At 44.1% G+C, this 15,462-nt stretch overlaps 1 protein-coding gene across 5 annotated transcripts in view; it reads left to right on the forward strand.

The window, feature by feature from the left end:
• Nucleotides 1–15,462, forward strand: part of FBXW11 (F-box and WD repeat domain containing 11) — a 637,027-nt gene that overhangs the window by 311,285 nt on the left and 310,280 nt on the right. For all 5 annotated transcript variants that reach the window (XM_073620748.1, XM_073620747.1, XM_073620746.1 and 2 more), the window contains one exon: nt 5,342–5,479. In XM_073620748.1, coding sequence (XP_073476849.1) covers nt 5,342–5,479 — 138 coding nt within the window. The remainder of the gene's footprint in view (nt 1–5,341; nt 5,480–15,462) is intronic.

The following is a 15,462-nucleotide window of genomic DNA, read 5'->3' on the forward strand; positions in this document are numbered from 1 at the left end:
AAAATGTTTTTCTCAGTTTAGGCCGATAAGTATTCTACATATTTTTTGTAAAAAAAATCGCTATAATCGTATATTAATTGGTTTGCGCAAAAGTTATAGGTTACAAAATAGGGGATAGATTTATAGCAGTTTTATTTTTTTATTAGTAATGGTGGTGATCTGCGATTTTTTAGTGACTGCAACATTTTGGCAGACACATCGGACACTTTTTACACCATTTTGGGACCATTGCCATTTATACAGCCATCAGTGCTATAAAAATGCACTGATTACTGTGTAAATGACACTGGCAGGGAAGGGGTTAAACACTAGGGGGTGCTCAAAGGGTTAAGTGTGTCCTTGGAAGATGTTCTTGGGGGGGGGGGGGGATGGGCTTCCACTGATATAACAGCGATCACTGCTCCTGATGACAAAGAGCAGTAGATCCCTGTCATGTCACTAGCCACAACGGGGAAATGCCTTGTTTACAATGGCATCTCCCCATTCTTCTACTCCATGACACAGTTGAGGGCCCCCGGCGGACATCAAGCCCGCGGTCACGGAGCATGCAGCGGGCACCTACAATGCCGTGATTTAAAGGGGACGTACATGTACGCCCATTTGCCCAGCCGTGCCATTGTGCTGTTGCTGAGCTCACCAGTGCATATTTCTTTCCTCAGAATGTACCAAACTGTTGATTTGGCCACTCCTAGTGTTGCTGCTTTATCTCTGATGGATTTGTTTTGTTTTTGAAGCCTTACAAATGGCCTGTTTCACTTGCATTGACAGCTCCTTTGAACACATGATATAGGTTTACAGCAGTAGATTCCAAATGCATATACGTCACTTAGAATCAACTCCTGACCTTTTTACAGTACCTGACCACGAGATTGTGTTTCCCGCGCGATACCATCACGCTGATTCTCGGCGACAGGGTACTGTGCATGTCGCGCTGGCTCGCTCATCGGGAATGGAAAACTTTTTTTCCTTTCGCGATGAGTGACAGGCAGTGCTGACAGCTGTATGAATCCTGAGGGGGGAACGCCGCGCCAAATTTTAAATAAAAAACCGGCGTTGGTCCCCCCCCCCCCCCCCCAGGGGCATAACAGGCCCTTAGGCCCCCCCCCCTCCTGAGCCGTACCAGGCCGCATGCCCTCAACATGGGGGGGTGAGTGCCTTGGGGGAGGGGGGCGCCCTGCGGCCCCCCCCACCCCAAAGCACCTTGTCCCCATGTTGATAAGGACAAGGGCCTCTTCCCGACAACCCTGGCCATTGGTTGTCGGGGTCTGTGTACTGTTTTTTTTTTTATTGACACTTTTTTTCCCCTAGGTGAATGGGTAGGGGTACCATGTACCCCATACTCATTCACATAGGGTGGGGGGCTGGGATCTGGGGCCCCCCTTATTAAAGGGGGGCTTCCGGATTCCAATAAGCCCCCCCCCCCCGCCCGCAGACCCCGACAACCAACGGCCAGGATTGTCGGGAAGAGGCCCTTGTCCTCATCAACATGGGGACAAGGTGCTTTGGGGTGGGGGGGGCCGCAGGGCGACCCCTCCCCCAAGGCACTCACCCCCCCCATGTTGAGGGCATGCGGCCTGGTACGGCTCAGGAGGGGGGGGGGGCGCTCGCTCGTCCCCACCCCCTTTCCTGGCCGGCCGGGCACGCCGATTTTTCGGTGTAGGGGGTTCCCCTTACAATCCATACCAGACCTAAGGGCCTGGTATGCCCCTGGGGGGGGGACCCACGCCGGTTTTTTATTTAAAATTTGGCGCGGCGTTCCCCTCCTCAGGATTCATACCAGAAAGCTGTCAGCACTGCCTGTCACTCATCGCGAAAGGAAAAAAAGTTTTCCTTTCCTGATGAGTGAGCCATCTCTGCGCTGGCTCCCGCGACGGGGCTCGCAGGTGTCAAATCTCGCCGAGAAATGCGGCTAGATTGACACAGTATCGCGGTCACCTACTGTACCTGCTCAATTGATGAAGAAATAACAAATGAGCATCCCACACCTGGCCATGAAACCGCTTTTGATTCAATTGTCCAATTACTTTAGGTCCATTGAAAAAGGGGCATGGCTGTTCTTAAGAGCTGTAATTCCTAAACCCTTCCTCCGATTTTGGATGTACATACCCTCAAATTCAACCTGAGTGTGTGCACTTTCCAGCCATATCCATTATAGAACTATAGCTTCAATATGTTTTGGTAAATACCTGAAAAAAAAAAATTGTGCCTGTGTCCAAATATATATGGACCTAACTGTATTTATTTATTTTTTTTAAAGGTTTTTTTTTTTTTTTTTTTTTTTTAATGAATTAAAAACAAAAAAAAAACCATGTAGTGTTAGCCAAATATTTTTGTATAATGTGTAAGATGTTACGCCGAGTAAATAGATACCTTACATGTCATGCTTCAAAATTGCACACACATGATAAACTACGTTGCCTAAAAAAAAAATCTCCATAGGCGAAGCTTTAAAAAATGTAAAATTTTTTTTTTTTTTTTACAGGTTACTGAGTTAGAGGTCTTGCACTAGAATTATTGCTCTCGCTCGAACGATAGCTGCGATACTTCACATGTGGTTTGAACACCTTTTACATATGTGTGCGCAACTTAAGTATGCGTCCGCTACTGCGTTCAGAGGGATGGGGTGCTTCAATTTTTTTTTTTTTTTTTGTTCCTTTTTATTTTTACGTTGTCCCTCAACCTGGTTTCCCCCAGAGGTTGCTAGGGGTTCCTTAAGCATTAAGCAATTTCTGCACTCAAATAAGTTCCCACAGACACCATTAATCTTTTTAGTTATCTGTTAAGGGTAATTCTTCCAAAGGACCGCAAGTGTAAAGCCTCTTACACATGGGCCCATGTGTATGTTGGTCTGTCCGACAGAAGCCGGTCTGATATGAATGCTAGAAAACCAGCATCTGACCGAGTAAGGATCGGTACTCTCAGCCAACAGCAGAGTGCGCTGATCAGTGTTGGGGCGGGTGGGGGGCGTCATCCCCCTGTCAGAACACAACAGCTCAGCCGGGGAAGTCGCTGAACTAACCTTGCATGGTGAGTACAGCAGCTCCAACTGGAACTAACAGTTTTTACTGTTGGTGTGTACCCGGTTTAAGGAGCATTCTTCCCATGGACGATCACACTAATGTCTCATGAGTTGTAGATATGGTAATTTTTAGCAGGGGTTCCCTGAGACCAGAAAATTATTTCAAGAGTTCCTGTGTTGAAAAGGTTGAGAGGCTGTATTGAATGATATATTAAGGCTATGCAAGAACAATGAGCCAAATACAGTATAAAGAAATGCAATTCTTTGAGGCCCTTGATAACTTGAAGTTATCTTTAGATCCTTTGGTCTATATTATCTTTTACCAGTTTTTCTAAATTCTTAAGAGGCAAAATAGATTATGAACAAAATGTGTATACTGGGCAGATAGTGCCCAGACAAATAGAGTTTACAGGAAGAGTTCCAGCAGAAGGCTCTGAATCAATATTAAAGGGGAATTCCACACCCACATCTAGTGTGAAACTTCTGTTTGATGCTGAGAGGGAATAATCTGTGCTCTGATACCTCAAGAAGCCTCAGTTTGGATCCTATTGAAGGAAGGAAGGTGAGAGAAACGTTTCCAGATTATACAAGGAATGTGAAATGAAAGCGATTACAAAAATCATTTCAAATGAAACCCGGAAACACAGATACAAATAAAAATCAAGATAATAAGGAGAATGTGCACTAAAGATAAACATGTATGTAATTGGGAAAACCAATCCAAAAGTATCACATGCCGCATTTCAGCATATGATATACCTATTTGTAGTGCTAACTTAGTTTGGACATTTTCCAAATATTGTCTTACTCAGGAAGAGGAGAAATTGTTATTGAAGTGTTTTAATTGTGCACCTCACTGTCTTTGATTTATTTGAAACAGTAGATGTAGGCAAGTTTTCAAGAAAACTGACTTGTACATTGGGGCAGCGGATTTTACCAACATAGTAGATATTGGTGCAACACTCATGGTTTTATATTCTGTGGAACTTGAATAGGGTCAGCTGTCACTTGATGGTAATCGGTCACAGGGTGCACAGTAATTTGCATTTTTGATTTTGAGTTCATAAGTAAAGGTTGCCTTTGAGTATCTTATTGCACTTCAAGACGAAGCGGGCATAAATGATAGGTCTGATAATATGGATTTGGGTTTTCTGTCTTCAATAATGGTTGATAATGGAAGACCACTTTTTACCCTATTAGAGAGGGAAGGCTTTAGCCGATGACCTTGTTAATAGGTCATCACAGCAGCCTATCGACATACTAGGGGTAGGAATATGAAATTTCTATTGGAGGATCGAAATTATGTTTAAATATGACAAATCTGATCAGATTATATTTTGTACTAGATGTAGTATGGAATTAGTAAAGTAAGGTCTATTAAGCAATATATTCCTATTTTGTTTAGTGATCCTAACTATAGAGTAATATCGGGCAGAAAGCGTTTAGTTTGTCTCTCAGTAGGCCTTATATAAGTAATATACAGTACAGTCACCTAGTCTGTCAGATCCAGTATGAGTGGGAATAATTGGTTGAGAACCCAGGGGCTACTGCAATGTGGAGTGACCAGGTGCTCTTACTGTACTCATTTGGAGCACTCTCATGAATTTGTCTCGGTCTGTGGGTAATGTGTATTTAACATCAGGCAACTGGTGAATTTTATTACACAATATATAATATGTTCTCACATGTGAAGAATGTAGAATATAACATATGGGTGGTACGACAAGGAGCAAGATCACTTACAGAATATTAAGGGTAATAAACAGACTTGGGCTCCGTTCACGTATATGTGAGTTGGATGTGTTTTGAGCTGCATCCGATTCGCATGACGTGAATCAAACCGGCTTTCTATAGAGCTGTTTCACATATATGCCATGCGGCAGCGAATTTGGAGTCCTGTGCATTTTCTTTGCACTGCGGTGTGATTCAGATGCTTTCCCATAGAAGTCTGTAAGTCTGGAATTTGCATTTGAATTGCACTACAGTGCTTGGAAAATGCACAGAACTCCTGTGTGTAGTGAAATGCATTGGGGTTGTCATGGCACCAGCTGAATAGTCTGTGCATCGTTTGGCTTTAATAAATTAGAAGTTGGCTTGTATGGTGAGTGGCTTTCCCTTGGTTCGCTTACGATTATTCCAAAGTTATATTTACAGTGGATTATGATTGTGGAGAGCCAGTCTCTGCAGTCAGGTGACCAGAATCAAGTATAGCCTGGAGTGGAGCATGGTGTGCTTTATAGTACATTGAAAGTAACATTTTTTAACATATACTGTCAAACCTTTGTGTACCTGGTACTTTACTTTTGTTTTATACCGTTTTAGACAATAGAAGCAAACTGGAGGTGTGGCAGGCATAATCTGCAGAGAATACAGTGTCGTTCTGAAAACAGTAAAGGAGTGTATTGTCTTCAGTATGATGATGAGAAGATTATTAGTGGCCTTCGAGATAACTCTATTAAGGTAAGTGCTCATTACCAGTGGTAAACCTATTTTGTGCATCAGTACGAACACTGTCCAAAAGACAAGCTTTTATAAAGGTAAACATGCCTGAAGACCAGAGAGTTAAGCCTGGTACACACTAACCGTTTTTTGGGTTGAGCGAAAAAAAACACCACTGCAGTTGAAGCCACTGTACTAACCAGACTGGCATTAGTACAGCGATCTCCCCCGCTGAGCTGTTGTGTTCTGACAGGGGGACAGTCCCCCACCGGAACACTCCGATCAGCGCTGTCTGCCATTCTCTGAGAGCGCTGATTGGGAGTCGGTCACTACTGGTTTTCTAGCATGCTCGTCTGAGAGAAGCCAACCAAATAGCTCACTTCCGTCTGTCAGACGGACATACACACAGGCCAAATGTTGGCGGTTTTTTTTTTTTTTGAACCACCAAATGTCTTCAGACATTCGGCACGTGTGTACCCAGCTTAGATGTTTTCAAAAGCTTGCGCCTCAGACATTATTTCTTGAGCCATGAAATGGGCATTTCCTGCATTTTTGCATTCCTGTTACTAATGATGGCTTACATAGTACAACACTCTGCTGCAAGGTTTTTAAAGAGAATGTTTAATTTTTACTATTTAGTTTTCTATCCTAAACGTGTTTACTGTCAGAAGTATTAAAAGCTTGTGGTACACAAACAACTTTACTCCCTCATGGCTTGTGCAGCACCTCTGTTTGCTTGCCTCTCCAGTGTTATACTCCCACCATACACTGTAGTGTTACCTTGTCTCATGTTTCTTCTCTTTTAAGTTTATTATACTGTGCTGCTACTCACATCTGTACGTAAACACACAGTCAGTCACAAAACAGAATTAGACCCCTTTCACTGCAGAAAAAAAACTTAACAAAAGTGTGCTCTCTGATCCTACTTTCCACTCCTTTAGGCTTATGTCTAAAGTCTGGCCCTTTGGGTACAGAGAGACCTGCAAAGTCCTGAAAAAACATTCCCAGTTCATGAACAGAGAATGTGCAATCGATGACCATCGCTTTACTCCTGACAGTTTTCACTTCCTCTAAAATCATTGCTGAACTCTATCCAGTGGAAAAAGAATTTGCAAAGAAATGGGCTATATTATAGTCGACCCTGCCGTGTCTGTATTAAACACTGTATTTATCGGCGTATAACACGGCGTAATTTTAAGAGGGAAGTTTCAGGAAAAAAAACATATTTTTTAAATAAACAACTTTGAAACAAATTAAGGGTCAGTGCTCATCAATGTCCTCAATGCAGCCTGATCAATGTCCTCAATGCAGCCTGATCAATGTCCTCAATGCAGCCTGATCAATGTCGTTTTTTTTAGCCTAATTTGCAGCCTCACCATCTCTCATCAAAGCAGCCTGAACATCAGGAAATCAACGAGCCGTCATCTCCTCTCCACTCGGCTCACGTCACACACACACAGTCCCACTTCCGCCATCAGCATTGGACCAGCTCCTGTGATTGACAGAACACTGGTCCAATGCCGGTGGCGGAGGCTGGACTGTGTGTGTGTGTGTGTGTGTGTGTGTGAGACGTGAGAGCCGAGTGGAGAGGAGATGATGGCTCGGTGAATTCTGGTGGCGCTCGTTCCCCTCTGAGGTACGCTGTGTATATATTATAAGCCGATAAATACGGTAATCAAATCTATGTACCTGTTAAAGGTGTTAATTCTTTAAAGAATTCTACAAATAGAAAACGTGAGATGCTCCTAAAAGCTCTTTAATCTTGCAGGCCCAGCCCTGAAACCAGCTTTCGCTGCAATTTAAGTATGCCATACTTCAGATAACTGAACTAGGACAATGCACAAGCCGACATGACCTGTATTTCAGTATTGTGCAGTTACGGAATGATTACAGCAATGGTCTTCAGTCTTGCTTTTTGTGTAGGTGCACTGGAACATGTCACAAGACAAATTTTCAGAATAGCCCTAATATCCATTCATATGCCCAGAATCTTATGACCTAAAGCTTGGATAGCTGAAGCTGCCTGCAAATGGCACTTGACAAATTTTTCAGAGAGGCCACTAGAGGAACAGTTCACAAGGGAAGATTCCCAAAACAACTCTTCCTCAGGAGCCCAGCTCCTCAATGTGTAGTGCCTGTCCGCTCTACCCAGGATTCATCTTCAAAGCTAAAGTTAAGCTCTTCCTTTTGGCGCAAGGTTTGGTCAGCAAAAGCCACCAAGCTTTCCTCAATGTCCTCTTCACAATGAAAGGGCGCCCTCACTCCTAAGAGTTGATGTACATCTGTTAAAGTTTTGCCTTTTTCTGAGTCAGACGTCCCAGACTGGTGGGTTTAATCAGTTTCAAGTGGGTACAAATTTAAAATCTCTGCTCCCTCACTGCTTTCTTCTTTCAAATCAGCCAAAGACTACTTGAGGACGGTGAGATTAGCAAAAGGCCTTGAACCTCCGCTTTTCTCACAGGGACTCGATGTGCGAGCACCTCCCCAAATCCCATTCAAATGTTTAACAAACCTGTTTATGGTAACAAAAGGGGTGAATCAACCTATTTTGGACCTAAAATCCCTCATCACATTTCAAAATTCCACATGGAATCTTCAGGGTCTGCGATTGCATCTCTGAAACAATAGTTATAGTCTTGTTGTAAAAAGACAAGTCTATCTAGTTCAACCAATAAAAGGGATAAAAAAAAAACAAAAAAAAACAATCCTATATAATCTTTTCTAATAGAAACCCTGCTGGCAGGTGCAGAAAAGCTGCGGACAAAAAGTCAAGACAGACTGTGCAATATAATAAACAAAATCATGCCGCTTTAATAATGTGATACAAAACACACCAATAAAGTGCAAAAAAAAAAAGTGACAATAATAGTGTAAGTTCAATATATAGTGTGTGTGTGTGTGTGTGTATATATATATATATATATATATATATATAAAATCTCTCTATACACACACACACACACACACAGCAGTCTCACCACGTGGGCCATCACCAGTAACTGAATGGACTCTAGTCTCTAGTTTCCTAGTGTACAATGTTAAGACCCAAGTGATTTGATCAGATCATAATGTTATCTCTGAGTCACCAATATTAAATATATATGGCGACAGCGGTGATGGAGGCTTCCACCATAAAATCAAAATGGATATGCCCACATATTGTGAACCTGTAAAAGACTTTTATTAAAGGTAATTGTAAACCTACTCACATGTCATAAAAACAGTGCTGTACATAAAGAACATTCCTAGGCAATGTAACAAGTGGTTCCAGCTACTACAAAGACTTGAAACAAACGTGGCATATTATTAGCATGGCAGAATATTCTTAATTCTGTATACACAACCCTATATCCACAGTTGATCCAGAGGAAGGCAAAATAACCCAGCAAAGCATGATCCAGCAGTGGGAAAAAAATCCTTCCTGATCCCCCAATCAGGCAATTGTATGTTCCCTGGATCAACTTTACCTATAAATCTTAGTATCCAGTTACTTTATATTGTATGTACATTTAGCAAAGAGCCCAGGCTCTTGAAGGAGTCTATTCCACATTTTTACAGTGATAGGGAATACCTATCTGCTCATTTCAATATTCCCACCTTATCAAGGCTTTTTGCGCTTCAGTAAATCATTTCCAGTTTGTTGCATTACCCTTAGGCCTACCATCTGCTAATAGCGTGTTCACAAAGGTCTTGGCACCTCTGCTAGCCCTGCTTAAAACCCAGGGCATTCAAGTCATGGACTTTCTAGATGATCTTCTAGAGAACTCCTCTCCCGGCCGGTTGTCAGGAAATGTCCACAGGACAATTCGGCTGGGCAGTCCATTTAACTCTGCTCTCCAACCTTCTTTTCGCCTAGAATACTTCGGTCTGGTCCTGGACAACATCCCAAGCAAAAGATTCTGCATGAGAGTTCTAGGCCTAAAAATCGCTTCTTTTGAGACCGTGCCTTATGCCCAAGTCTATTCAATAATTCTCCCAACTAAACACTTTATCAGCATGGAAAAAGCAGGCTCTTTCATTAAACTTATCCATGCTTCTAAATTAAAACAGAACGAAACCCATCGATTAACGTTTCCAAAAGCAGTTACGTTCAAGGCTTGTCGTAAATGTAACTATCATTTGCTTGTGCTCTCTACCGAATTGTGAAGCCATCTAATGGCTGGCGTCATAACTGATTACATGTGCAGCACCATGGCAACTTCAGATCAGACAGAGGCTAAAATGGTAGCCTCCTTGGTTGCGGAGGATATGAGGGTTTACTTCTACTTGAAATGCTTTTAGAAAATAAAATGGGTGAAACCTTAGGAACATGTCCCATATATGGGACTATTGAGTTACCAATACACACTACTACAAAAAAAATTGGCTCCTAGATTCAAACAAAATTTGTCAAGCCCTGCTTTAAAGTGTTTGTTTGTAAAACCTTACATGTAGCCACTGAAGTGATTAGCCTAAAGTGATACCCAGAGATGAAACCAATCCTTTTACATAAGTTGTACCTTTTTCTAGTTCAGTATTTTTATTGAATTTTTCAATGAAGAAATAACAATGACATAACATACAATATTATACTCAATGACTAAGGCAGCCAAAGGAGGAAAATACATTGGATGAACAACATATCTCTTACAAGGGTGGTATAACAATAAAGTCCTGGTACATTTACTGACGTAACATTAAAGTATTAACTATGCACCTTCCTCTTATGTAATTGTGAAGACCTAACTAAGTAGAGGAGGAGATAGCAATACCAGGAGCCCTAGAAAGATAAAAAATTCACTGCGTGTGGAACCTGTAATCTCAGGGTATAGCGTGGCCCTCATTACATGCATTATAACGTTTGCTGTGTGTCAAATCGCCTGGGGAGGGCTCCCCCAGATTTAATGAGTCGTCGGGCAGGAGGGGGCATAACGCTCCGACCCCCGCGCCTGTTGCTCAGTTCGGCTGGGAACCCAAGTATTCCACCACAGAAGACGGACAGCCTGAGAGGAATTTCAACCAGGAGGCTCCCCCCGAGCAGGCCCCCGAGATCATCACCCCACCCCAATGGGAACACACTGTGGAGTGAGAGAGCTCCAGGACCCCTCCCAGGAGAGGCACCCCCCTATCGCCCATCGGCTCCCCCGGGGAGAAGCACCCGCCGGGGAGGTATCCAGGCGTCACAACCCCCGGGATGGAGCCAACGGTCCCATTGCCTAGGTAAGAAAAAAAAAAAAGGTGACTGGCCATCTCCTATGCTGGGACACCAAATGAACAGTTGAGGACAATCTATGGAAGCTAATGGACAGGTCTTAGCCTTGTAAAGTCATTATTTGAAGTTAGAGTGTGTGAGGAAGAAGAGGGGAAAAAAAGAAAAAGAGGAGAAAGAAGAGCAAGAAGGAGGAAGCAAGAGGAGGGAAGAGGGAGGGAGGTGAGGTGGGGTACGTTAAGGGTTGTAGTCTCGCTGAACTCCCCCCTACGTTAGTAGATGGCCCGGGTAAAGTGGGATACCGACATACCTGGCCCAGGGTTACCAGGTCCCTTCAAAGCATTGGACCGTGTCACGCAGTTTCGCCACTATTTTTTCATGTGACATTATCCATGAAATCTTCTGTTTGGTGGCCAAAATGGACACCGAAGGCATTTTTCAGGCTTTCGCTAGTGTGACTTTGGCTCCCGAACACATAAAGAAGATAAGTTGTGTAGGTTTAGGTATGTTGTGTACTTTGCGGTTTAGTAGGATGTATGTGGGGTCCTGTGGTACATCTATCCCAGAGACTCTCCTTAGAAAATGAAGAAATGTATTCCAGTAACTCTGTATGCGGGGGCACGTCCACCAGATATGATGCATTGTGCCGATATGACCACAACCTCTGTAACATAGGGGTGAGGAGTCTAGGAATATCCTGGAGAGCCTGGCTGGGACATAGTACCATTTAGTGAAGACTTTAATGTTAGCCTCTATCAAAGCAATATTTAAGATACCTTTAGATCTGCTGAAGGCTTGGAACCACATGTCAGGATCCCACTGGATGTCCAGGTTTAACTCCCAGGATCGAGCGTATGCCGGTACATCTGTCCTATCTGCCAGGGAAGCGTAAATGATGGATATCCTGCCTTTTTGGGGGCCTATCGAGGAACACCATAGCTCGTACATCGTGGCCTTAGGGGTGTTCAACTTGTCGGTCCAAAGTGAGCTAAGGAACGTTTCTGAGGTAGGCATTTCCAGTGTACTCAGACAGTGGCCCAGTGAAATGGGGCCGTTAGGTGTAAAGAAATGGCCTATCCGGAGAAGGCCTTTGTTTAGCCACCAATGAAATGCATATATATTCATCCCAGGGGGAAAATCAGGGTTGTGAAACAGGTGCGTGAGAGGCCTTAAGGGTGATATCAAGTTGACATTTTTATGTAATTGATCAGAGGGCTAAGGAGTGAGATAAGGTAGGGGCTAAAATAGCCGGTCTATGTTTGGGAGGTCTCCATGCTCAGAAGTCGAATGTGAAATGTGGTACGGCTTGCCTCTCAAGGGAGATCCAATCAGGCCTGCGATTTTTGGTATATATGGCTGAGAACTGTGCCAGCTGTGCTGCCTGATAGAGCCATAAATTTGGTAGACCTAGGCCACCTTGAGTCTTAAGTCTGAACAGAATATCCTTAGCAAAGCGGTGACCCCGATCACCCCAGACAAATCTGATCACCCTGGATTGAAATTTGGACGAGATAGATTTTTTAATTAGAATAGGAAGTGAGGTATAAAATACGGGGTAGGAGATTCATTTTGACTGTGTTAAGTCTACCCAGCCATGACAGACCCTCCCTTCACCATTTCTGTAGGTCCAGCTCTAGAGAGCGGAACATGGGGGGGGGGGGGTAGTTGGCATATAAATTTCCAATGGTTTTAGTCAGCTTGATACCTAGATAGGGAATTGAGTGTCCTGCCCACGTGAAGGGAAAGTGTTGTTTGAGTTGGTCTATTAGAGGTGCCTGGACCGAAACATTGAGGGCCACGGATTTCGTTACGTTCACCTGAAGACCTGAGATGAGGCTGAAGTCTCTGAGGAGGCTGAAGACATTTGGTGTGGATATAAGAGGGGCTGTCAGGAACAATAACATGTCTGCAAATAGGGCACACTTGTGAATGTCAGGTCCGCAATTTACTCCTTTGATGTTCTCGTTCGATCTAATATCTATAGCCAGTGTCTCGATTGCAATAGCGAAAATCAAGGGTGAAAGGGGACAGCCCTGTCTAGTTCCCCTCCGAATATCGAAGGGTTCCGAGTAGTGACCCATTAATCGCACCTGAGCTGAGGGTGATGAGTACAGTGTGTGAATTATTGCAAGAAAACCTTCGCTGAACCCCCAGCGCTCTAAGATGTCAAAAAGGTAGGGCCACGACACGGAGTCAAAGGCCTTCTGCAGATCCAGTGACAACAAGAAACCCTCTTGAGCAGTGCCGCCATCCCACTGGGTCTGCAGAAGGGAAATTAAATCGATAGCTCTGTGAACCTGGTCCGGACCTGGTTTCCCCGGGATGAAGCCCACTTGGTCCCTATGTATATAATTTGCTATGAAGTTAGACATCCTGTTTGCTAGGACTCTTATCATTATTTTGAGATCGTTATTGATTAACAAGATAGGGCGGTAGCTGCCAACCTCGCTTGGGTCTTTACCCTGTTTAGGTATGACCGATATAAAAGCTGAGTTTAAATCACTTGGGAGAGGGGCTTCATCCCGGAGGGAGTTAAAGAACCGGGCCATGTAAGGGGCCAAACGTGGACCAAACTTCTTATAATAACATACCGAAAAACCGTCCGGACCCGAGGCAGAGTTCACTTTTAAGGATTTAATGACATCTGATATTTCCTCGGAGAAGGGTGCATCTAGAAGTTCTCGGTGTGTTCGCTGCAGGTGAGGCAGGGTAATGTCTTGGAGGAACAGCTCTCTGGCCTTGTAATGCGTGTGAGGTAATTTCTCGTAAAGGTGTGAGTAATAATTCTGAAATGATTCCATAATACTTGTTGGATTTTGAGTTAAATTGCCCGACGAGGCTCGAATTTTGGGAAAAACTGAGGTGCGGACCCTCGGGCTAAGTTTGGTTGCCAACTTGGAGCCTATCTTATCTGTTTGGTAATAGAAACGTGTGCCTGACCAACGCAAGCATTTCTCCGCTGAAGTAGTGAGAGAGAGATTGAGTTTTACTTGAGCCGAGTCAAGTTTGGCCAGGCTGTCCGGCGTGGGGTTTTGTTTGTCTTTTACTCAACAGGCGGAAGTCTGCTGTGAGTCATGAAACTTCTGCCCTGCTCTCCCTCTTAAGTTGAGAGGAGAGTTGTAAGAGCCTGCCCCTCATCACTGCCTTGTGTGCTGCCCATAGACAGCCCGGCGAAACCGACTCCGTGTCGTTCTCACTAAAGTAGTCGGATAAGGCTTTTTCTCGAATTGTGCAATGGGTTGGGTTGCTCAAGAGAGTTTCATTGAGGCGCCATTTAAAGGGGCCCTTCACTCCCGACCCACCCTTTGACAGTGACATTATTGAGAGATCAGATAGTGACGTGTCATATTTTGGAGGCGATTATGTGTGGTGGGACAAATATGTGGTCTATCCTGGAGAAAGTGTGGTGGGGAACCGAATAGTGCGTGTAGTCTCTAGTTTGGGGATTCATTTCCCTCCAGATATCAATCAGGCCATAAGATTGGATTATCTGCGCTACCCGAAGGCTACGTTTAGGGTGCCATCTGGTTTTGGGCTGCCGGGGGTTTAGATTTGTCTGAGAAGTCGAATTTGGTGTTGCAGTCTCCCCCCACTACTACTGTGCCAACGAAATGCGGCTTTAGGATCTTCAGCGTGGCTTCAAAAAAGAGGTCTTGATGTGTGTTCGGTGTATAGTATGAGACAAACGTGTAAGCCTCACCATTAATCGTTCCTGTCACTAGTATGTAACGTCCCACGGGGTCTGTGATGGTATTTGCGTGCACGAAGTGAGTTCTGTTTGAGAAGCAGACCGCCACTCCTCTCGTTTTGTTGTCAGCATTAGCTAGGTGAAAATGCATAAAGTTTTTGTGAAGAAATTTGGGTTGATAGGTAGCAGGGTATGAGTCTCCTGGAGCAGTACTACATCAGCCTTCAGTGTGTGAAGCTGTTGCAGTATTTTGCGTCTCTTCACGGGGGAATTAAGGCCCTGTACGTTGTGGGAGAATATCTTGAGCGTTCCGATCGTCGGCGTGGAATCCGTCATGGTGAAACAATAGGTGTGATACTAAGTGTGTGTGAATCTCACCTGACTTCGTTGTTGTCCCTGGCAGATAGGAAGCGACCACAGTGGCATGGTGGATTCGATCTGTGCTACGGCAAGAGGGAGATCCAGCGAGTTCCTGTAACTGAAGAGGAGGGGGGGAGGTGGGGGAGAGGAAAGGGGAAAGAAGAGTGAAGAGGAGCAAGAAAGCAAAGAAAGAGGAGAGGAGTGAAGAAACAAATCATTAGATAGTGCATCTTATAGTAGTTACCCCAATCCCCGCGGACCAGAGAGGGACCCATCCCTGCCTGGGCTGGTACCCAACAGAAGTACCCTGCGACCCGAGGGTCGAGAGATTTTGGGTCCGATAGAGGAAAGAAGTAAAGTTCAACTTTCGGATCCAGGGGGAGGCGCACTACAACCACTCCGGTCAACGCCGCCTCTGAGTAAAAATGTAGCGGTATATAAACATTGCAGTCTAAGCCCTGCTATCACATAGTAGGAGTGTTCAAAAATCTTTGAATAGTTGGAGAAAGAAAAATAATTAAAAAAAAAAAAAAAAAAAAAAAAGCAAAAGAGAAAAAAACATTTTTTCAAAGGTAAGTTGAACCCGTAAAGATCTTAAAAGTAATCCTGGGGAGCACTCAGATGAGGAGAGTCACCATTAGTATGTCAGCAGACCGGTCACCGACAGTCTAAAGGGAAGACCATAGATTGGGTCTGAACAAACTGCAGGCCTGTTCATGGGGGAAAGGATTCTTTCGAACGTTTGGGAAGCTGTTTCTGCCATACTGG

This window comes from Aquarana catesbeiana, linkage group LG03 (genome assembly GCF_042186555.1).
Source record: "Aquarana catesbeiana isolate 2022-GZ linkage group LG03, ASM4218655v1, whole genome shotgun sequence".
NCBI lineage: Eukaryota > Metazoa > Chordata > Amphibia > Anura > Ranidae > Aquarana > Aquarana catesbeiana.